The sequence below is a fragment of the Sapajus apella genome, unplaced genomic scaffold (assembly GCF_009761245.1).
Source record: "Sapajus apella isolate SASKATOON/1434 unplaced genomic scaffold, GSC_monkey_1.0 scaffold62, whole genome shotgun sequence".
Classification (NCBI taxonomy): Eukaryota; Metazoa; Chordata; class Mammalia; order Primates; family Cebidae; genus Sapajus; species Sapajus apella.
Genome location: NW_022437002.1, coordinates 4,171,170 through 4,194,600, shown reverse-complemented (window position 1 = coordinate 4,194,600; position 23,431 = coordinate 4,171,170). Strand labels below are relative to the sequence as shown.

The 23,431-nt window shown below is 44.2% G+C and overlaps 1 protein-coding gene across 2 annotated transcripts in view; it reads right to left on the bottom strand.

Annotated features, from left to right (window-relative positions):
• Positions 1-3,933: 3,933 nt before the first annotated feature.
• The window catches only part of KPNA6 (karyopherin subunit alpha 6), a 61,880-nt gene continuing 42,382 nt past the window's right edge, over positions 3,934-23,431 (bottom strand). For both annotated transcript variants that reach the window (XM_032246732.1, XM_032246733.1), the window contains exons 2-14: positions 20,844-20,977; positions 19,644-19,736; positions 19,139-19,238; positions 18,230-18,324; positions 17,036-17,167; positions 16,140-16,228; positions 14,841-14,940; positions 14,346-14,509; positions 13,831-13,909; positions 10,903-11,028; positions 10,472-10,599; positions 7,717-7,895; positions 3,934-7,075 (exon numbers count right to left, since the gene is read on the bottom strand). In XM_032246732.1, the coding sequence (XP_032102623.1) occupies positions 6,888-7,075; positions 7,717-7,895; positions 10,472-10,599; positions 10,903-11,028; positions 13,831-13,909; positions 14,346-14,509; positions 14,841-14,940; positions 16,140-16,228; positions 17,036-17,167; positions 18,230-18,324; positions 19,139-19,238; positions 19,644-19,736; positions 20,844-20,977 (1,607 nt within the window). In that variant the 3' untranslated portion in view covers positions 3,934-6,887. The remainder of the gene's footprint in view (positions 7,076-7,716; positions 7,896-10,471; positions 10,600-10,902; positions 11,029-13,830; positions 13,910-14,345; positions 14,510-14,840; positions 14,941-16,139; positions 16,229-17,035; positions 17,168-18,229; positions 18,325-19,138; positions 19,239-19,643; positions 19,737-20,843; positions 20,978-23,431) is intronic.

The following is a 23,431-nucleotide window of genomic DNA, read 5'->3' as shown; positions in this document are numbered from 1 at the left end:
GAGAGAGGTGGTGATTGCAGTAAAATACAGCAGCTCTTGCACATTGTTACCAAGCAGAAACTCAGGCCGGGTAGGGCCAGATAGTATTTTTTTCTTTTTTAGACAGGTCTTACTCAGCTGCTGGGGCTGGAGTGCAGTGATGATCTTAGCTCACTGCACACTCAACCACTTGGACTCAAGTGATCCTCCTGCCCCGAGTCTCCCAAATAGCTAGGACTACCGATATACGCCACTACAGCCAGTTAACTTTTAAATTTTTTTGTAGAGACAGGTCTCACTATGCCTCACAGGCTAGTCTTGAACTCCTGGCCTCAAGCAGTCTTCCTGTCTTGGCCTCCCATAGGGTTGGGATTACAGGCATGAGGCATGGTGTTTGGCTTTTTAAAATTGAGGTGTATTGAAAGGACAGTCATTTTCAAGACAGACATTTCTTGATTTTAATGTTGGCAACTAATTCAAACTTAAACACACTCTGCCAAGCAAAACCTTCTTGTGGCTTCCATCAACTTTTTGGCTGTTTGTCTGTAATCTCTGCTTTAAGAATTGATCTAAACTGAAGGGAGGAGTCTGTGAACTACTTGATCTTAAGAGGTTCAGGCTGGGCGCGGTGGCTCAAGCCTGTAATCCCAGCACTTTGGGAGGCTGAGGCGGGCAGATCACCTGAGGTTAGGAGTTCAAGACCAGCCTGGCCAACGTGGTGAAATCCCATTTCTACAAAAAATACAAAAATTAGCCTGGCGTGGTGGCAGGTGCCTGTAATCCCAGCTACTCGGGAGGCTGGGGCAGGAGAATTGCTTGAACCTAGGAGGCAGAGGTTGCAGTGAGCCAAGATGGCATGGCTGCACTCCAGCCTGAACGCCATGAGCAAAAAACTGTCTCAAAAAGGGTTCAAAAGGCTATAGAGTGGTGCTGATGAAACTAAGTCAAAATCATTTAGAGAAACTCTAGACAATGCAAACTAAACTACAGTGTCAGCCACAGATCAGTCATTGTTGGACGTGGGGCAGAAAGGAGTGATCCTCAAGCAGGAAGCTTATGACTTATGAAGGTGATGGATATATTCACTGTCTTGCAGTTGTTTTATGGGCGTGTGTATATTTTTCAATTTATCAAAGTGTATCTACTTTAAATATGTACAATTTATGTCAATTATATTTCAATAAAGCCGAAGAAAAAAACTACACCAGCTGCAGGTTGGTATAACTCTTATTTCCACTGTTAATCTACAAGTTTAAACACCTCCTCATTCTCTTCCCCAAAATTCACTCGAGGGTCACTCCAAGCCAAAGAATACAATTTAGAACTTTGCAACAGGTTTTTATTTTTGTTTTATAACTATTACAGTGTTTGAAACCTAAAGAAATACATTTTCTCTTCAAATTTGGATGTGTATATAAATATCATTTGTCTGGACTCAGCACACTCAATGCCATAGTTTCTTGGCCTACATCTGCTCTGAAATCAAGCTGTGTCTGTCTACCCAGGGGCCCTGAGAACATGGAAAATAGAGTTGATAGTTATTAGAAAAATAAAAGCAAATGAATTTGCAAAGAAAAACCAGTGAGAAGGGTTTGATTTATCTTCCAAGGGTGCGTAGCTGGTAACCCAAGTCATTCTTGAGGGATACCCAGTCTCTTGAGTGGTTGGGATGTATTTCCTTCTTTAGTAAGTCAATCAAAGACAGTTACCACAAAAGTTGGCTTAAAAAGCCAATACCCAACTCCAGAGTCTCAGGGTTCATGAAGATGTGGACTCTTTATTTTTGTTTTTGAGACAGAGTCTTGCCTTGTTGCCCAGGCTGGAGTGCAGTGACACAATCTTGGCTCACTGGAACCTCTGCCTCCCGGGTTCAAGGGATTCTCCTGCCTCAGCCTCCCATGTAGCTGGGATTACAGGTGCCCACCACCACACCCAGCTAGTTTTTTTGTGTTTTTAGTAGAGACAGGGTGTCATTGTGTTGGCCAGGCTGGTTTTGAACTCCTGACCTCAAGTGATCCACCCACCTGAGCTTCCCAAAGTGCTAGGGTTACAGGCGTGAGCCACCGCACCCAGCCAAAGATGTAGACTCTTTTTTTTTTTTTTTTTTTTTTTTTTGAGACGGAGTCTTGCACTGTTGCCTGGGCTAGGGTGCAGTGGTGTGATCTCAGCTCACTGTAACCTTCACCTCCTGGGTTCAAGCAATTCTCCTGCCTCAGCCTCCCAAGTAGCTGGGATTACAGGCGCCTGCCACTACGCCCAGCTAGTTTTTTCTATTTTTAGTAGAGACGGGGTTTCACTATGCTAATTAGCCAGGCTGGTCTCAAAATCCTGACTTCATGATCCACCCACCTCGGCCTCCAAAAGTGCTTGAGATTACAGGCGTGAGCCACTATGCCCGGCCAGATGTGCTCTTTAAGGACATGCTCTGAGTCAGAGGTTCCCAGCCAGTGTTAGGATCTCTGAGAGGTTACTTCCTTCAGTGCCCCCAGGCCATGGCATATATAATAGTTACAGAACAGGGCTGGTGTTCAGCAGCAGGATTCAGGTATGAGCAATGTGGACATCAGAAGTCAGGCTGGCCCAGAAGCAGCTAGGCAGGTCCACTGAAGATATACTACATAAACCTTTCCCCAGGGTGTTCTGGACCTAAAATTTAACACTGCTTCTTCTAACTCTTACAGTCAGCTTAGGTTCTATACATACATACATAGCCCATACCTGAAGCAAAGTGCCCTTTCAGAGAAAAAAAAATAAGTTTTAATTCACAGATTTGGTTGGTCTTGGCCTCAAATTCTTCCTTTGCCACAGTCTAAATCACAGTGTGGGGTTAGAGGATAGATAATGAGACTGAATCATTTATGAAGGCCTTAGCCAAAGAACAGCTAGTGCCCACTACATGGATCCCAGTAGGGCCAAATTTTCAACTTGTTGGCTTAACGAAAGAATGAAAAAGCTAAAACAGAAAACATAGTGGACAAGGTTGGTCTAGAATGTGCAATCCTAAATGGCTATGGAAGAAATTTATTCTGAGCAGTATCTCAGTCTTACACTCACTAAATTCTAGCGTAGTTCAATCAGGAAGATGTTTACCATGGTTTAGTGCACTGAGCCTTGCACCCTTCTCCTGGCTGCCAGGGAGGCAGAAAGGTACATACATTCCTAATGCCCAGCCAGTCTGTTCTCCCTATTGAGTCCCTGGATTGCCTGCAGAGACCTGGGGAAATTGGCTCCCTATCTTCAACTGAGAGTCTAGAATCCGAATCCTGGATGAATCTACTAAAGAATGCTCAAGATGATGGATACCAAGCTGAGTGAATCTAGAGAAGAGATGAGGCCTGAACTGGGGCTTTCAAAGAAGGGGTATGAGAGGTAAGGTTAGTAGTGCTAGGCTTTCCTATCCTTTCCTTCTAGTTTGCTAGAAACAAGTACAACTTTAGGGTGTGGGTGGAAGGCAGGTAGACATGAAAAATGGAAATACGGTTCATTCTGCTAGACAGTTTTCATTTTAAACTGGTTTGGCTTGAGAAATAGAAGTCTGTGCCTGAGAACCTTCTTTTCCTCTCCCTTATTTAAGTACAATAGCAGCTATAATCTGTACAGTTTAGCTCCAAAAAACAGGGCTCCTAGAAGATGGCTTTCATGGCAAAAAGCTGATGGAGTAGATCTATAGGCTCTAGATAAGGGGGAACACCAAGGGTCCCTGAAAAATGAGCTCAACACCTGCTCCCTGGGGGGGATCATTTCTACTCCCTGACCCAAGTAACAAGGCTGGCCAGCTGTGGGTGGAACTCGTGGTTCTGTTAGAAGGCTGCAGCTAATATCAAGGTCAGGCGGTCACTGGGGTCAGCAGGGATCCGAAGGCAGGCTTCTAAACCAGAGACCTTGTTAGTGCTAAAGATGATGACTTGGGAGTGGGATAGCTGGAGGGGCCGGCACCTTTCAAAAATGTATTTGAACACATTAGCCAAGAAAAAGGCTCCTTGTCCCTCCTAATCTGTATCCAGATACCCCAACCAGAGATCTTAAAAGGGATACATCAGCCATATGCCAACATGCCAGGATTCCAAAAGCATGCCTCAACTAATTAGGGTATTCCCTACAGCAGACTGGGGTAGGGGGGATCCATCCTGGCAATAACCAGAAAGCCTTACCTCACTTAGGCCAGGACCTGGAATCCAGATGGAGACTGCCCACAAACAGTGGCTCTCAAGCCTGGGCTAAATAAGTAGTATTTTGCTTCATTACATGGCCAAAGTAGAGGAGGAGATACAAAAGATGATATTACTGCCTCTGTGGGCTGGAAGAACTTCACCTGTTGGCTGACAGCGGATTAAAGGAAGATAATGGGAAAACCTGGTCTGAGGAAGATACAAATGAAAGCTCCTAGAGACCACTGTTCTCTGATGAGAAATCTGTCCTCACACTCTGCCCCAGTAGACTTTAGCCTTTGGAATTCTTAGGGAAAACTGGCTTTAAGCAGCAGCCAGATGACCAAAAAAATTTTCCATCTGGTACAGGACCTGGAGCTGAAGCCAAAGCTGGGCAAACAGGATGTGTATGTCTTATACTAAGAATCTGGCCCCAATATCAGGGACTTAACTGTTACTTGAAATGTACAAAGTAGATCCTACTAAAGTGCCCTTTGGATGAGAACAATGGGTAGAGGTTGGGTGGGTGAGGACTTTTCTTTGAACAGTAAGAGAATGGTTTTGTAATGGAGGTAGCAGGCCAAGTGAAAGAAAGATTCTGCCCCCAGACTTCCTTGGAGATTGGGGGTTGGTAGCCACTATTCCCAAGCTGATGAGTGGCATCTGACTCACCAAGGTGGTACAACATGGGTGTGGTTTTTCAGGGACAATTGCCAGCCCTAAACCATCCTCCTCAGAAAATGACTTTGAGGTGAGACCGGAAAAAAAAAAAAGCGCGGGGGGTGGAATTCAAGACCAATGGCCAACAATAAGTACCTGAACTTTACGTCTATAAGCAGACAGGGATGGATTTCACCTGAGCCAGAAGGAGATGTGTAGCAATAGAAGCAAGAATGGCACTTAGAGAAAGGAAAAGCAGAGCTTAGAGCAGGATGCCTCTGACTAACCACAGTGGGGAGGTGGGGGCGGGGGCGGGGCAGACTGTGCCTTCAACTCCACAGTTGGTCTACACCAACTTCCTCTCCTCCCATCCAAACAGGTGGGCTTTACTATCATATGTAATCCACCCAGAGGCACAGGCAAGCCACTGAGGCAATGCACTACTGTAATTCAAACAGAAAGAAAAGGCATCTGGATTATTTAAAAAAAAAAAAAAAAAAAAAAAAAAAAAAAGCAGGCTACTAAGTTTCAGTGATAACAGAATAGGAGAGGCAGCCATGGGTGATCAGTTATGTGGACAATGGCCATTGAGATTGAATTTGAGAAGGCAAACTGCTTCTGGGTTTCCTGATACAAGCAGGATGATCAGCAGTAAGGACAGAGTAGCAGACTTCACCAGGCCCTATGGCCATCTTTGCTCCCTTCAGGTCCTGGGACAATCAGGCCACGCTGACCTGCTTTATGAAAGTTCAAGAGCTGAGGGTTGGTCCCAGGTGGTGGTCCAGAATCCAAGCAGAGAGGAAAAGGACCAAGCTCAGGCCTCCTGAGCAAGGAAGCAACATCCGTATCTCTTTTTGGTCTTCCTCACAGTATCCTACTTACAGAAATTACAGACAGTTCTTCTTGAGACCAATTAAGATTGACCTACCTAATATATAGAATATAAAAAATACAGAACTTTTTGACATTCTCTCCTTTGGAAGTAAAATATACATGATTCAACTATGGAAGAGGAAGAAGAAAGGCCAAAGGCAGGGATCCCTGACTATCCCAAAACATGACACTCTCACTCCAACCTCCTCTGCAACTTACAGGTCACCAGAGCAAGGACTTCTCCTCAGGAGAAAGGAAGGACCACAGCCCCCTGACTCTAGCTTAGAAGAAAATACAGCCACCTCAGAGGTTCTCTCAACCCCAAGGGGGAATTTTCAAGTAAACAAATGAAGTTGGGTCGCACCATTTGGAAGGTGAGTAGGAAACATGGGATCAGTAGCTACACGTTGGAAGGAAGCCCCATCTGAAGGCCTGTGCTCCTCCCCTGCACTCCCACTGGTGTACCTGAGACACTTCAGGAGAGTGAGGAGGATCTCCCAAACTAAAGAGGTCTGGGCAAAGTCAGAGGGAGGGAGGGACCTTTGTTTCATGGTAGCCTCCCCATTGGCCTCTAGCCCCAGGCAATGCTGGCAGCTGGGTTTTCTAAAACCAGGAACTCGTGGCTCTTGGGAAGAGCAATCTTAATACAAGAAAAATGTGCAAAAGAAAAAAAAATTAAATAACTCAATCCAAGCGCACAAGATTAATATTCTGTCAGAACAAGAACACTTTGTTTCGGATTTCTCCCTTCCCCTCCCACCTCCCACCTCTGGAATATACTGTCTGCTCAAGTACCCAAGATAAGAGTTACACAGATCAGGGCAGAGGACTGGGAAGAACTGAAAAAAGATAAAAGGGAAGGAAGTCACCACTGAAGAAAAAAAGAAAAAAAAATAAAAAAAGGTGCAAATTGATTACCTTAGTCCTCCTTTGTCTACCCCTGGGCTCCTGGGTTAAAGACATGTGTGCCAAAATATAGTGTAAGGAAGAAAAACCCAACACGTCCCCTTCTTGTCACAAAACCCAAAGGTGAGCCTCAGATGGTTCTGTCTGTCCAGAGGGTGCTCCCTCCAGGGAAGGGGGCGGAGCAGGTCAAGAGCACAGTCTCCAGGGCAGCAGAGGTGTGTGGTGGCTGATGGTGGGGGGACTGGTTTCCCGCCCACCAGAGGGCTGCTCTTCCGCTGGCTGGTGGTGCTTCCCATCCCCTCCCCTCCCCGGAGGCAGATATTATAGCTGAAAGCCCTCCATGGGGGCCTCAGGCTGCTGGAAGATGAACTGCTGTTGCGTTTCATCCACTTGGGGAGCCAGGCTGCTATCATCGTCTTCTACACCAAAGTAGTGCTCAATGAGGTCAAAGGCCTTCTGGTAGATCTCCTGGTTCTCGTGGCTCTGGAGAAACTCAATTTTATCCAAGCCTACAGTAGTAAGAAGGAAGGAGAGGAAGTGTGAGTGCTTTTCTATGGGCGGATGAAACATTTACCTATTTTTCCTTCCCTAAGGTATGTTAGTGCTTACAAACACAAGTCATATGATCAGATCACTCTTGGACCTGAAAGAGGAGTTAAGATCTCTTCTCAAAACTACAGAATCCCAAAGGAAAGAGACCAAAATGTCAGTTACAGAGGTTCTAGTCCTGATTCTACTTTAAACTAGATGCATGACCTGGGCAAATCATCAGCCTCTCAGGGATGGGTGATGAGTCAATCCAGCACTCTTAGGTACAGCCTAACAGAAAAAGAACTGATCTATCGCTCCTTAGAAGGAGAAGAAACTGGTGGGAGACAACTCTGAACTCAAAAGATGAGCCAAATCCAAATCCTAGCTGTACCCTGGCTACTCAGTACATGTCCATTATACTCATGGTAATGTCTGAAACCCTGTGGATGGTGAAACTTGGTTAAGGCAAGAGCTCTTAGCTGTTTTGGAGACACAGATGTAAGTCTCATGGAAGCTATGGATGCTCCTCAACCCACACTCTGCCACCACCAACATATGTATACCACATCAGAAGCCTACAGTCTCAGGTTCTGACTTAGATTGAGGAGAGGACACATACCATAGGCTTCCTCTATGAGGCCACAATAGGGATTGACCCCTGAACCACTGCGCTTGCCCTCTTGCTCTCCAAGCCGCAGGATGTTCTCCAGTCCATTGAGGGCCACTTGCACAATCTTTGAATCCATTACAGTCAGCAAGTCACATAGCGGTTTGATGCACCCCAGTGAGACCAGGTACCTAGGGGCCAGAGAACAGGCAAGTTCTAAACTAATACGGGACAAGTGAAGTGCTTGGGCAGGTGCTCTGCACTCTCAGCAACCCACTCCTACTCATTTTTTTTTTTTTTTTTTTTTTTTGAGACGGAGTTTCGCTCTTGTTACCCAGGCTGGAGTGCAATGGCGCAATCTCGGCTCACCGCAACCTCCGCCTCCTGGGTTCAGGCAATTCTCCTGCCTCAGCCTCCTGAGTAGCTGGGATTACAGGCACGCGCCACCATGCCCAGCTAATTTTTTGTAGCTTTAGTAGAGACGGGGTTTCACGGTGTTGACCAGGATGGTCTCGATCTCTTGACCTCGTGATCCACCCGCCTCGGCCTCCCAAAGTGCTGGGATTACAGGCGTGAGCCACCGCGCCCGGCCTCATTTTTTTTTTTTAAAGAATTGTGCAGCACCTCATTCCATGCCACAGAATGAGAGTGTTCCCCAACTAAGTTTTTTTTTGAAACAGGGTCTTGCTCTGTCACCCAGGCTGGGGTGCAGTGGTGCGATCCCAAATCACTGCAGCCTCAAACTCCTGGGCTCAAGTGATCCTCCTGCCTCAGCCTCCTAAACAGCTAGGACTACAGGCATGTACCACCATGCTCAGCTAATTTTATTTTTTGTAGAGACAAGGTCTCATTATGTTATCCAGGCTGGTCTCAAATTCCTGGTCTCAAGTGATCCTCCAGCCTCGGGCTCCCAACGTGCTGGGATTACAGGTGTGAGCCACTGCTCTTACTAAGCCTTGATAACCACCTATCCTTTCTCTGTCCTCCTGTTGATATTGGTCTAGTTCATTTCACATGTAGATGCTACCACACCTTCCTTCTCCTTGCCTCTAAATTCTCCTTGGCTGCAATATTACCTCTCTGAACACATCACTCACCTGCTTAAAATTTTTCATAGGTTCCCTTTTTCCCTGAACTCCCAATTATATGGCACAACAATACCATAATACCACAAGCCCAGCCCAGCCTGGATGCTCTGCTATCTGGCTCTTAGCTCCTTTCCAGGTCTGCCTCCCATTATTCCCTTCCAAGTACAATACGTTCCAGTCACACTTATAAAGGTCTCCAGGTTTATGATTCTTGTACCTTTATTTATGCTTTTCCCTAAGAGGCCTTTTACAACTCCGTATTTATCCTTCAAAGCTTAACTCAACAGCTATCTCTTTTCTCCTAACGCTTTATACATACTGACTATGCTCCCCTTAATAGGCAACAAGTCAAGGGCAAGACACTTATCTATTCCCACCACTTTCCACTAACGTTCAGATAATGGAAACTAAAATAAAAGAGTAAATAGGCCAGGCGTGGTGGCTCACACCTGTAATGCCAGCACTTTGGGAGGCCGAGGTGGGCAGATCCCTCAAGATCAGGAGTTTGTGACCAGCCTGGTTAACATGGTAAAACTCCATTTCTACTAAAAATACAAAAAATTAGCCGGGTGTGGTGGTGGACGCCTGTAATCCCAGCTACTCGGGAAGCTGAGGCAGGAGAATCACTTGAACCCGGGAAGTGGAGGCTGCAATGAGCCGAGATTGCACCACTGCACTCCAGCTTGGGCAACAAGAGCAAAACTCCATCTTAAAAAAAAAAATAAAAAAAGAGTACACATACACAAAACAGCTTTCTATTTGCTTCTTTCAAGTCTCATACCCCAAATTAATTTCCCAAAGAAGCTGCTTTTTTATTTGAGACAAGACCTTGCTCTATCACCAAGGCTGGAGTGTAGTGGCACAATCATGGCTCATTACAGCTGTGACCTCCTGGGCTCAGGTGATCCTCCTGCTTCTGCCTACTGAGTAGCTGCGGCCACAGGCACACACCACTACACCCTGCTAATTTTTACACTTTTGTACAGATGAGGTGCCCCTATATTGCCAAGGCTAGTCTTGAATTGCTAGGTTCAAAGGATCCCCCTGCTTCAGCTTCCCAAGGTGCTAGGATAACAGACATGAGCCACCACACCGGTGAGCTTGTTTTTTTGTGTGTGTATTTGTGTGTGACAGACTCTGGCTCTGTCACTCAGGCTGGACTGCAGTGGTATAATCACAGCTCAGTGCAGCCTTGACCTTCCAGGCTCAAGTCATCCTCCCACCTCAGCTGGGACTATAGGCACACACCACCACACCCAGCTAATTTTTGTATCTTTTGTACAGATAAGAATCTTTCTATGTTGGCCAGGCTGAAGAAACTGTTTTGAGTGAGCCACAGCATGGTTAGCCTTGATTTGTAGGAATGATTGAGAACTACATAGATTTTAGATCTCTGGTAGATAGGAAAAGGTAGAGAAAGGATGGATGTCGATGTCATGTTTCTCTTCTCCAGAAGGGAAAACTGGTAAACTGCTACAGTGTCACTGAATAGATTCCCACATGGCCTACATGGAATCTATTCCAGATTCCAGTGACAATGTAGCAGTTTACCGGTAAAATTCTATTATAGCTGGATTAGAAGGCAGACCTGTTTGAGCAAGAGCAGTTTATAGTGACCTACAAACCATGAGCAAACAGGGAGAGCATCCATATCATTCAAGACAATGGGAAAAGAATACCTGATCTGCTCAGGGGTTCCACCTGATGTGGCATTGGTGATGGCCCAGGCTGCCTCTTTCCTTGTACGAAACTCTGCTTTCTGAAGAATTTCGATCAACACAGGAAAGATATTTGCATCTATAACAGCCTGAGAGAATTGAGGGCAGGCAGATGGAAGGAGAAAGTCATTTCAGGAAGATAAATAAATCTAGTCCCTAAATCAGCTAAGACTTAGACATAGTTCCCATCCTGGGAGTTTTCTTTTGTTCTTCTTATGCAGGTGACAGGCTACAGAAGAAGCCAGTTTTGGTTACACAGCTTCTTTGACAAATAGCACACATTGACTCTAATTTCTAAAGGGAAACAAATTCTTTCTTCTGAAAGGAAACATTCTACAACCTCCCATGTTCCTAGGAGTTCCCATGCCCCTTGACTTCCCTGCCTGTTTTACCTGTATTTGAGCCCTGTTGCCAGCAGTAATATTTGAAATAGTCCAGCAAGCTTCCTTCCGGATTGACTCCTTGGGACTGCTCAACAAGTGGAGAAGGCAAGGTAGGGCTGAACAGTTAAGAATGACCTAGAACACAAATGCACAGGAAATGAAATTAGATAAACTGCTTTTTAACTTTCAAAAATGTTTTTCTTTTCTTTCTTTTTTCTGTTTTTTTAGATGGAGTCTCTCTCTGATGCCTAGGCTGGAGTGCAGTGGCACCACGTTGGCTCACTGCAACTTCCACCTCCCAGGTTCAAGCGATTCTTCAGCCTCAGCCTCCCAAGTAGCTGGGATTACAGGTCCCCACCATCACACCCGGCTAATTTTTGTATTTTTAACAGAGATGGGGTGTCACCATGTTGGCCAGGCTGGTCTCGAACTCTTCACCTCAGCTGATCCACCTGCCTTGGCCTCCCAAAGTGCTGGAATTACAGGCATGAGCCACCGTGCCTGGCCTAATTTTTTTTTTTCTTGAAACAGGGTCTTACTCTGTTGCCTAGGCTGCAGTGCAATGGCACGATCATGGCTTACTGCAGCCTTGACCTCCCAGGCTTAAGCAATCCTCCTGCCTCAGTGTCCTGAGCAGCTGGGGACTACAGGCATGTGCCACTGTACTGTTAATTAAAAAAAAAAATTTTTGTAGAGATAGGGTCTTGGCATGTTTTAGGGCTGGTCTCAAACTCCAGCTGAAGTGATTCTCCTGTCTCAGCCTCCCAAAGTGCTGGGATTATAGGCATGAGCCACCCCACCTTGCCCAGGTAAATTGGACTTAATCAAAATGAAAAACTTGTGCATCAAGACATCGGAGAAAGCTGGGCACAGTGGTATGTACCTGTAGTCCCAGCTACTCAGGAGGTTGAGGCAGTAGGATCACCTCAGCACAGGAGTTCAAGGCCAGCTAGGGCAACATAGAGAGACCCTATTAAAAAAAATTTAAAAAGAAAAGAAAGTTGGTCTGGGCAAGGTGGCTTCACCCCTGTAATCCCAGCACTTTGAGAGGCCAAGACGGGAGGACTGCTTGAGAACAGCAGTTCAAGACCAGCCTGGGCAACATGGTAAAACCCTGTCTTTCCAAAGAAAAACAAATTTAAAAAATTAGCTGGGTATGGTGGTGCATGCCTATAATCCCAGCTATTTGGGAGGCTGAGGTGGAAGGATTGTTTTGAGCTCAGGAGGTAGAGGTTACAGTGAGCGGGGATGGCATCATTGCACTCTAGCCTGGGTGACAAAGAGAGACTGTCTCAATAAAAAATTAAATAAAAATTAAAAGTTGTTTTTAAAAAATGACACCAATATTAAAAGATAAAACCACAGGACAAGAGAAAATATTCGCAAAACATGTATCTGATAAGAGATTAATATCCAGAACATATAAAGAACTCCTACAACTGAACAACCAAAAAAACTCAACAGCCCGATTAAATCATGAACAAAGGACTCGAACAGACATGTGTCAAAAAAAAAAAAATATATATATATATATACATACACACACACATACATACATACATACATACACACACACACACATATGGGCAATAAGCATATGAAAAGATGCTCAACATTACTAATCATTAGGGAAATGCAAATCAAAACCACAATGAAATATCACTTCACACTCGTTATGGTGGCTGTTATAAAAAACAAAACAAAACAGAAAATAACTTAGCAAGGCTGTGGGTAAATCAGAACATGATGCATTGTTGTTGGGAATGTAAGCTGGCAAAGTAGCTGTACAAAACAGTATGGTGGCCCCTCAAAAAAATTAAGCATAAAATTACAACATGATCCAGTAACTCCACTATGGGTATATACCCAAAAGGACTGAAAGCAGGGACCTGAACAAACATTTGTACACCAATGTTCATAGCAGCATTATACACGATAGCCAAAAAAAATGGAAACAACCCAAATGTCTCTCAATGGATAAATAAAATATGGTATATACATACAGTGGAATATCAGACAGAAATTCCGATATTTACTACAACATGGACAAATCTTAGATAGCAGGCTAAATGAAATAAACCAGATGAGAAAGAATACTGTATGATTCCACTTACATGAGGTACTTAGAGCAGTCAAACTCAGAGACAGAAAACAGAATGGTGGTTACTAGGCAGTGAGGGGAAGGGAGAATGGGAAATTACTGTTTAATGTGTACAGTTTCAGTTTTAGATGATAAAAAATTCTGTAGCTGGCTAGTGGTGACGACAGAAAAGCAATTTGAATGTATTTAATGTCAATGAAAGGGTTAAAATGGTAAATTTTATGTTGTGTTTAAAAGGACATGCATATACATATACAAAATAACCCAGAAAATGAGTATGTGGGTGTGAGTGTTTGAGTGAGACTACTCACCTGTAAGAAACTTGTCCAGAATCCCAAAGAATTATGCCAGCTACTCAAAACCCAAAAGAATACCCAAATCTCTAGCATTTCAGCAGGGCAACCTTGTTTATTATGTCCTCACCGGAGGGGTTAATCTTGGATTAATCCAAGATCCATGATATCCATGAGATCCTAAAAATCTAGGAAGCAGGGGTGGAGTTCCATAGCTTTCCAGTATCTCAAAGGGACCATGACTCAAACTTAACTACCTCACAATGTCTCAGGTGGTAAGTCCAGTTATTCCATTTGGTTTTGCTTCACCCATTAGATGATGATTTGGTGCCAATTTATGGAAGAAAAGAAAAAATCAAGTTTCCCATGTCTGCTTAGAAAGTGACAGAGCTTGAACTTTTCACTCAAGCCCACACTTTCTTTCTTAGACCACAGTGCCTCCCATCAGGACCACAGCCCTTTGCAGGAAAGGCTTGTCCACAGGCAGCTCTCCACAAGCTCTTCCATAGCTGGTCTATGATCCTGTACTCTCCTCTTTCTTACCTGGGTCTGGATGTCATCCCCAGTGACGATGTTACCCACAGCTCTCAGGGCAGGAGAAGCCACTTTGTAATCATTGTGCCTACAGAAGAGGGAGATCTGATAAGCAGGGGGACAGCACACCATTTTTGGCCCTGCTGACTTTATTGCTTTAGTCTGAGCCTGGAGAAGCTTAAGGAACCTGTACCCTTTCTCTTTTTTTTTTTTTTTGAGACAGTCTCACCCTGTCGCCCAGGCTGGAGTGCAGTGGCGCGATCTCATCTCACTGCAACCTCCGCCTCCCAGGTTCAAACAATTCCTCTGCCTCAGCCTCCCGAGTAGCTGAGATTACAGGCAAACATCACCACACCCAGCTATTTCTTGTATTTTTAGTGGAGACAGGGTTTCACCATGTTGTCCAGGCTGGTCTCGAATTCCTGATCTCATGATCCACCCGCCTTGGCCTCCCAAAGTGCTGGGATTACAGGTGTGAGACACCATGCCCAGCCTGAACCTGTACCCTTTCTAAGACCACTCACATCAGCAGCTCTACCAATCTCCGGCAGACTCCAGAGTCTATGACTGCCTGGATCTTCTCATTGGGGCCATCAGACAGATAAGAAAGAGCCCAGCAAGCATCTGCCAGCAAGTCTGAGTCGCTGCTGAAGAGAAGGCGAGACAGTACAGGCAAACAAGGAGAGACCTGTGGGAAGCAGAGTGAGAAAGACTCATAGGGAGACAAGAGTACATCAGCTCTATCACAAACACTAACATTGCTACCCTACCATTCCCACACACAAGTAATTCCAGACCCTAGAGATCACTACTACATTCAACATTAGGTCTACCTTTTCACTTTACTATCCAGGCACACAAGATCATCTACTTCATTGACAATTGTCAATGGGAATGTCTACAATTGTCAATGAAGTAGATGATCTTGTGTGCCTGGATAGTAAAGTGAAAACGTAGACTTAAAAAGACCATGTGAAGAAACCTGATGTTACTCAGGGTCTAGTAAGTAGTTCTCTCACCTTTGCAAACTCTGGGGGTGGGTTCTTCCCTCGGCAGAGATTTGACAGGGCCCAGACTGCATTCCGTGTCATTGTCAGTCGTGTGGACTTGGTAAGGAGTCTGAAGGAAACAGCAAAGTCAGATCCTGAGTACTGAGGCCTTGGCATAGGGCTGTTGCCAATGAACCCCAGGGACTCCAATCAGACCTCTCAGACTCTAGCAGCCTGTTTCTTCCTACTCACAGAGCTAAATTAATAGAGTTGGTATAGGTTAGGAGGCCAGTCTCTGTACAGAGTATTCCTTGCAGGACCAGCTGTGGCTAGTTAATACAATAGATAATAGTGACAAAACAGAGGGCTAGTAAGCCTGTAAAGCTAAGGTAGGATATATCATGCCCATAACCCTGGCCACAAGTCCAGGACAACGAATGGTATTCCCTGGAAATAAAAGCTAAAAGTCAAAAGCTATAGGTCTACTGTGAGAGCTTTAGCCACATAGTATGGAATGATTTTCTGTGAAGGATCCAAGAAAGTGATAGTGGTAGGTTATGAGACTCTGGTCTCTGAAGAACAGTTCATTCATTTTTGTTTTGGTTTAGATGTAGCTTACCCTGAGGGCATGGAGGGAAGGATGAAAAGAGGGATATAATGACACTTCATGGGGTCTTTGATCTATAATTTACAACAGAGCTGTCCAATGTATGTATGTATAACCCCACAGCAAATCAATGCGTTTTGTAGAGAAGGTTGGATTTTTCCAGATTGGCTAGTCCTGCCTCAACAATGAGGAGGATATGACTAACATGAGGTTCTACAGTGTCATGAAGTGAGGAACAAGATCCTTCTTGGCAGACTGGTGGCACAATCTTTTTTTTTTTTTTTTTTTTCTTCCCCACACTGTTACCCAGGCTGAAGTTCAGTGGTGTGATCACAGCTCCCTGGGGCTCAGGTGATCCTCCCTGCCTCAGTCTCCCAAGTAGCTGGGACCACAGGTACATGCCACCACACCTGGCTAACTTTTGTATTTTTTGTTGAGCTGGGGTTTCACCATGTTGCCCAGGCTGGTTTTGAATTCCTGAGCTCAAGAGATCCACCTGCTCCAGCCTACTAAAGTGCTGGGATTACAGGCATAAGCCACCATGCCCGGCCACAACTTTCTCAATTTCCAAAGATACCCATCTTTTACTTTGGCCATCGGAATGCATTTTTATAGTTTTTGCACTTACCTATTATCTTAAGGGATCAAGTATGCCGCCCCCAAATAACCTGCCACATGGCCACCCTATACACACCCAGGTGCAGAAGATTATAATTACTCACGTTAACAAAGGATTAAGGATGGAACAGTTCAAGACGTAATCTCGGCAAACAGAGCTATCGCCAGCTATGTTTCCCAGTGCCCAGACTGCCTGAAAAGGGAATAATGAAACTGTCACCTACAAAGCCTTCTATAAGTATGTTATAGCCATAACACCAAAGTGAGGACCCACCAGGATGAGGATGATGTCAAGGTCCCAAATACGCTATACAAGCTCAAGTAACCTCCCTGTTGAAATCCTTACTGAGCAATTGCTCTACAAGGATCTATCCTCTGGGAGTTCCTCGTTCAGCAGGTAAAGACAGGCTGCCAACTGCACTGTAGCTAGAGAAGTCAAACCAACATCGCCCAGAAAAGAAGTAATCAGAAAGTTGCATTCCTGTAGCTGTTTTGGACCAACTCTATATGTAGTAATGGAGGAAAGGGCCCACTACCACTCTCCACTTCTATTCAACTAGCAAGAATTCAATGGGAGAAACAAAGTTGTATCTTTATCTCCATGGTCTGTGGGTACTGAGATGTAGGTACTGCAGTGTTTTTTTCCAATGGCACTTCCGACAACAAATGTATAGAGTTTTTTCCACATCAACAACCCATTCTCTGACACCAACCATGTGTCCAACAATTTAATTAAATTCTGAAACTAACACCTGGAGTTAGTGCAGACCCCACAGGTGAAGAGCCCGCAGGTCAGTCCCACAAGACTGCCCCGCCTTGAGACACCAGTTACAAGTCCCAGAGGCCATCTATACTTGATACACTTGGTGTACTTGATACATATTTCCTATCACTCAGGAAATTCTAAGAGTTTTAACACTGTGCGAAGAATCAGGATAAAGACCAAATACATTATTAAACCACAGGTACTATAAAGAATTATATCAAATCTAAGCATTACCTGTTCCTGAACATCCTCAAAGTCTGAATTAAGCAGCTCTATAAAAATGGGGACAGCCCCTGCTTCAATGACAATTTTGGTCTGCTGAGAGGTTCCAGAGGCAATATTCGTTAGAGCCCAGGCAGCTTCAAACTGAAAGTGAGATTAAGCAGTGATTGAAAGGTCATTTCAGACTGAGCAGCCATGCCTATCAGCTGGCTCAGAACAGTCAGCCTCCTGCCCGTGAATTTAAAAAACAAAAACAACCCCACAAAACACAAGCAAGCCTCTTTCTTGTCCATGAATTTAACAAACACACACACACACACACGCGCGCGCGCGCGCGCGCACACAATAAGCCTTTCCCCTCCCCTCTTTAGATAGTGGGAAGGTGCAGTGACGTGATATAAATGGGAGTAAGACATTGGGCCTCCATGGTCCCAGGTTGAGTCTTGCACTACCACAGCACCCATGCATCCTTTGCCCAGTCACTTTTTTATTTCTTCAGTTTCACTTTCTTCATTTCTAAAATGAGGATTAGAATGAAATGGGTCTTTCAGAGTCCCTTTCAGCTGAGTTTCTGGCAAGTTCCAACGGATTGACCCATCACCCATCTCTGAAACAAGAGACCCAGTGAAGCTAAACAATTTGCCTCGGGTCACACAGTTAGTGGACTATACCCCCTGATTTATAACTGAATGATCTGTCTATCATAGTCTGGTGTCTTTCCCTTGAAATTGTTGTAAGGAAGAGATTTTGGCTGTGAGGGAACTGATGGTTTCTCCTGAATGTTTCCTAATATTACTTGTGTACTTCCTGAGAGATATGTCAATAGAAATATCCCATTGCAATTTATTGCAAGGAGGGCTTTCATCTAATAACCCCTTCCCGGTAGTGGGAGGTTGGGGGGTGGGGTAGGGATAATTAATGGGTACAAAAAAATTAATAATAAGATCTATTTGATAACACAATAGGGTGACTATAGTCAATAATAATTGTATAATTTAAAATAAAGTGTATCACTGGATTGTTTGTAACTTAAAGGATAAATGCTTGAGGAAATGGATACCCCATTCTCCATGATTTGCTTATTTCAAATTGAATGCCTATGTCAAAACATCTCACGCTCCCCATAAATATATATACCTACTATGTATGCCCCCAAGATTAAAAAACAAAACAAGACAAAACAAACCCCTTCCCTTCAGGCCTCACCTGTAATGTACAATTCTCATTCCTCTTCAGAAACTCCACAAACCGATCCACCACTCTTGGAGTGTTGATAACTTCATCTATTGGAGGACTAGGCTCTGGATAAGGGAGAAGGGCAAATGAAACGGCAGGAGAAGTTTTTGCTGTTCCCTTCATAGAGGTCAGCTTGCAATCCTTCTTAGATACTTCTGACGACCCTTACAAACATTCCCAAACTCCTTTCTGATAAGGTGGTTTTTAACAATTTCTGCTCATCTTTGAACTGTATAGTACAGTTGGAATGTTAAAAAGTAAATCCAATCCTAATTTAAGTATGCTCATCTTTGGCTTACTAAATGTAAGCAAAGAAAGGTGTGGGAGAGGGGATTGCCTAAGGGATGAACAACCCTGGTCCACACATTTCTCTTTTGAGAAAGAGGAGTATTCTCTTCTTGGGAAGACTGTTTGATACACTGAAACAAGAGGTATTTTTCCTATCATACGTTAGATTTTTATTGAGTATCTATTGTGTGCCACACAGTCCTAGGTACTGAGGACACAGGAGGGAACAAAACTGAAAGTCTCTGCCCTCAGAGAGCTTATATCTTAGTGCGAAGCGTCATTTTATTATTTGAGAAGATAAATAGGAGGGGAGGGAAGGAGAATATGTAGGGCAAGGTAAAGAGATAAAAATAGTGAAGGTAGAATTTGATCATAGGAGTAAGGTAGTTGCTACATAGATATCTGGGAATAGAGGACATCAGGCAGAGGGAATATCCAGTGTGAAGGTAGGAATGTGCCTGTCTTGTACAAGGAACACCAAGGTCAGTAGGGCTAGAGTAGAATGAGAGAGGGCACGTGTAATTGATGGCATCAGTGAAGAGAAACAAGAGGCTAAATCACATAGGGCCTGCGAAAGGCCAGGCTTCGTACCTTTGGAGAGCAGTTTCCGGAATTTCTGTGTGGTTGCTAGCTGCAGGTCAGAATCATCAGAAAAGAGCATCTCTACCATCTCTCTTGTGATCACACTCTCCTAGAACATGTAAAACAAGTTTAGGACTTTGCAACCCAACATTAGAGCCAGATGTGAGCATGTAATACCACCTGGTATCCTGTTTTCTAAAAATTGAGGATAAGAGGAAGGCATAATAGACAGGCTGAGAAGAAGGGGTCTATTTAATCTGTGGGTGCTTCAAGTTGGGACATTTGAAAAGTGATTTCTAATTTCTGAGGCAACTGATGGCTTCCCTTAAATGTTTCCTCGATATTTCTATCAGACTTGAATCCTTGCTGACTCCTTAAGCTGAGAAAAGAGTCCACAGAGGAAAGAACTTGTCATGGTTACTGGCAAAGCTAGTAAATGATGTGAACAGCCCAATTTCTGTTCTTAGAAGCAGGTACTGTCCAGGCCAGCCTGACGCACATGCAGGGGTCTTACCCCAGTGGTAGAGCTCACATAGGAGTCCATGAGAAGACTATCGAACATGGCAGCTTCTTCATTAATCAGCTCTACATTTCTCCGTTTAAAAAGCTGAAAAGTAAAGAGACAGTGGTTAAGAGTATTCTCTGAACCAAAGAAAACAAAGAACAATCCCAGTAAAAAGACAAAAATATGGGAAAAAAAACATAGTATATGTAAGGTTCAGTTTATGCAGTTTCAGGTATCCACTGGGAGTCCTGGAATGCATTCCACACAGAGGAGACTACTGAATACTAACATGGAAAGATATTCAAGGACTTGGAGGCAGAGGCAGCAGTGGGTCAAGATCATGATACTGTACCCCAGCCTGGACAACAGGGAAAGATTCTGCCTCCAAAAAAAAAAAAAAGGCAGGAAGGAAGGGAGGGCGAGTGGGCAAAACCAGGTTAGGTTGGCCAGGCATGGTGGTGCAGTCCTATAATCCCAGCACTTTGGGAGGCCAGGGCAGGTGGATCACATGGGCTCAGGAGTTTAAGACCAGCCTGGGCAACATGGCAAAACTGTGTCTGTACAAAAAAATAACCCCACAAAAATCAGCCAGGTGTGTTGGTACATGCCCGTACTCTCTGCTACTCAGGAGGCTGAGGTGGAAAAATCACTTGAGCCCAGGAGGTAAGGCTGCATCGAGCTGAGATCATGTCACCCACTGTACTCCAGCCTGGGCGACAGAGTGAGACCTTGACTTAAAAAAATGATAATAATCAGGTGACTGAATCTGGTGGAGGGAATGCAGATGGTGAGGTATTAATATAGTCTCAGTCACAGGAATACTTATAAAAAAGAGACTCAAGAAACAAAAGTCAGGTGGCTCAGAATGGCTGATGAGCCTCCTAAAGTGCCAGGTGGGAGCTGGGCCTTGAAAGGCCAGCCTAACAATGACTGCAGCATGAAGGAAAGAAAAGGTAACAAGGAGCTAGAACCAGAATGCTATAGTAAATAATGTCTAAGTTGGTCTAACTTGTGAAAAGGGGATAAGGTCAGTTTTCCCTCTCTCAAAGTTCCAAACACTTATTTACAACAAAGGAAACTGGGTAAGTGGCAAACTCAGTAAGTAAGCTACTTTTCTACAGAGAAAGTCAGGGTGCAAGGTGGAGGCCAACCATAGGGGCTGGACTGTTTCCCAGAATAGTATGTTTGAGAATACTCCTGTTAACCCACTTGTTGCTCACGCTTCTGCTTCCGGAGCTGAATGCCCTCTTCCTCTCTTCTTCGTCTCATTTCTTCAGGGTTTAGAGCATTGTTCTTATAGCTCTTCATTCGATAATTGTCTTTCCCTGGGCTCGCCATTGTCTCTACAAGAAAAGATACACAATGCCCAAAACTTTTAAAAGGACAGCATTTCCTTTTCACTAGATTTCTGTCCCTACCCACCCTTCAACCTCTCCTACTCCAGGGGGACTACAGCTCTCTGGGAGCTCTAAATAAGCACCTGACATCTCTAGCCACTCCCTAACCCCCAGTCTCTAACTACAATAAGCTTGATAAATAGGTGGTATTATAGCAATTGGCATAAGCTCAGTAGTTAAAAGTGTGGGCTCTAGAGCAAGATTGTCTGGGTTCAAATCCTGTCCCTTCTAACTTGTTAGCTGTGCAACCTTGGACAACCTCCTTTAAATTACACTGCTTCAGAATTTAATCTTTTTTTTTTTTTTTTTTTTTTTTTGAGAGAGTCTTGCTCTGTGGCCCAGGCTGGAGTGAAGTAGTGTGATCTTGGCTCACTGCAACCTCCATCTCCTGGGTTCAACCAATTCCTCTGCTGCAGCCTCCTGAGTAGCTGGAATTACAGGCATGTACCACCATGCCTGACTAATTTTTCGTATTTTAGTAGAGATGGGGTTTCACCATGGCCAGGACGGTCTCAATCTCCTGACCTCGTGATCCTCCCGCCTTAGCCTCCCAAAGTGCTGTGATTACAGGTGTGCTTGCTGTGATTACATGTGATTACCATTCCCAGCCTACTGTTCTTTTTTTTTTTTTTTGAGACAGAGTCTTGCTCTGTTGCCCAGGCTGGCATGCGGTGGCACAATCTAGGCTCACTGCAACCTCCACCTCCGGGGTTCAAGCAATTCTCTTGTTTCAGCCTCCCCAGTAGCTGGAATTACAGGCATACGCCACCACGCCTGGCTAATTTTTTGTATTTTTAGTAAAGACAGGGGTCACACCATGCTGGCTCAGGCTGGTCTCAAACTCCTGACCTCAGGTGATCCGCCCATCTTGGCCTCCCAAAGTGCTGGGATTATAGGTGTGAGCAACCATGCCCAGCTGAAAACTGATGTTATAAGCCATGAATTGCTCAGTTATAGGTAAATAAATGTTAACTTGACCAACTAATGCCAAAGTTGTTTTCAAACGTACTGCCACTTACATATATCGAATCATCACTTTTGACAATCTACTGGGTGTCAAAGTATTTCAGAGATGTTTATTTGTATATCCCAGATTACTAATGAGGTTAGATTTCATGTTATTAGACATATGTTTCCCCTTATGTGAAAAATGTTTGTTTCTATACTTTTAAATGTTTTTCTTTGCCTTTTTTTTTTTTTTTTTTTTTTTTTGGAGACAAGAGTTTTGCTTTTGTCACTCAGGCTGGAGTGCAGTGGCACAATCTCGGCTCACTGCTACCTCTGCCTCTAGGGTTGAAACGATTCTCCTGCCTCAGCCTCCCAAGTAGCTGGGACCATAGGCGCCCGCCACCATGCCCGGCTAATTTTTGCATTTTTAGTAGAGACAGTGTTTCACCGTATTGGCCAGGCTGGTTTCGAACTCCTGACCTCAAGTGATCTGCTCGCCTCAGCCTCCCAAAGTGCTGGGATTACAGGCACGAGCCACCATGCCCGGCCTTCTATATTGCCCTTCTAAGGCTTATAAATTTCCTTCAAATTAATATTTGTATTGTAATTCAGTTCTGAATATCTAATTTCCCTTGATTTATTCAGTTTACATAAGTGTCCCATGTGTGCTTGAGAAGAATCTGTATACTTATTGTGCATGGCTTTCTGTATATCATGTCCATTAAATTAAGTTGCCGTCATGTTGTTCTTTATTTACTCATTATTTTTTGAGATAGCATCTCACTGCTCTATTGCCCAGGCTGGGGTGCAGTGCACAATCATAGCCTCAACTTCCAGGGCTAAAACAATTCTCATGGCTTAGCCTCCTGAGTAGCTGGGACTACAGGCTCATACTACCAGGCATGGCTAATTTTTAAGATTTTTTTGTAGAGATGGGGTCTTACTATGTTGTCTAGGCTGGTCTTGAACTCCTGTTCTCAAGCGATCCCCCTGCCTCAGCCTCCCAAATTACTGGGATTATAGGCATGAGCCACCACACTCATCATGTTGTTCAACTCTATTGCTTCACTAATGTTTTCCTTATTGATAGTGAATGTAGCCATTTTACCCCGTATTTAATTTTGCTTTATGAATTTTAATACTACTTCATTAGAAGCATACAAACTGTTGTATCTTGACTGTGAATAGAACAGTTTGTTATAAAGTGAGTCAAATTATTCCTTAACAATGCTCTTTGTTGCCCTTTTAATTTTGTTGGATATTAACATAGTTATCACTTCCACTTCCAGCCATGATGGAATAACCAGGGACAGGATTTCCCTGCTGCTGCAAACGGTTTCAGTTATTGGACAATAGCAATGCAGAACTGTGATTCTCCAAGACAGGGAAACAAATGAAGTGAGCTCGATTTAGCTCCTTGGCCCTCTGCCCACAGACTCATTCTATAGCAGA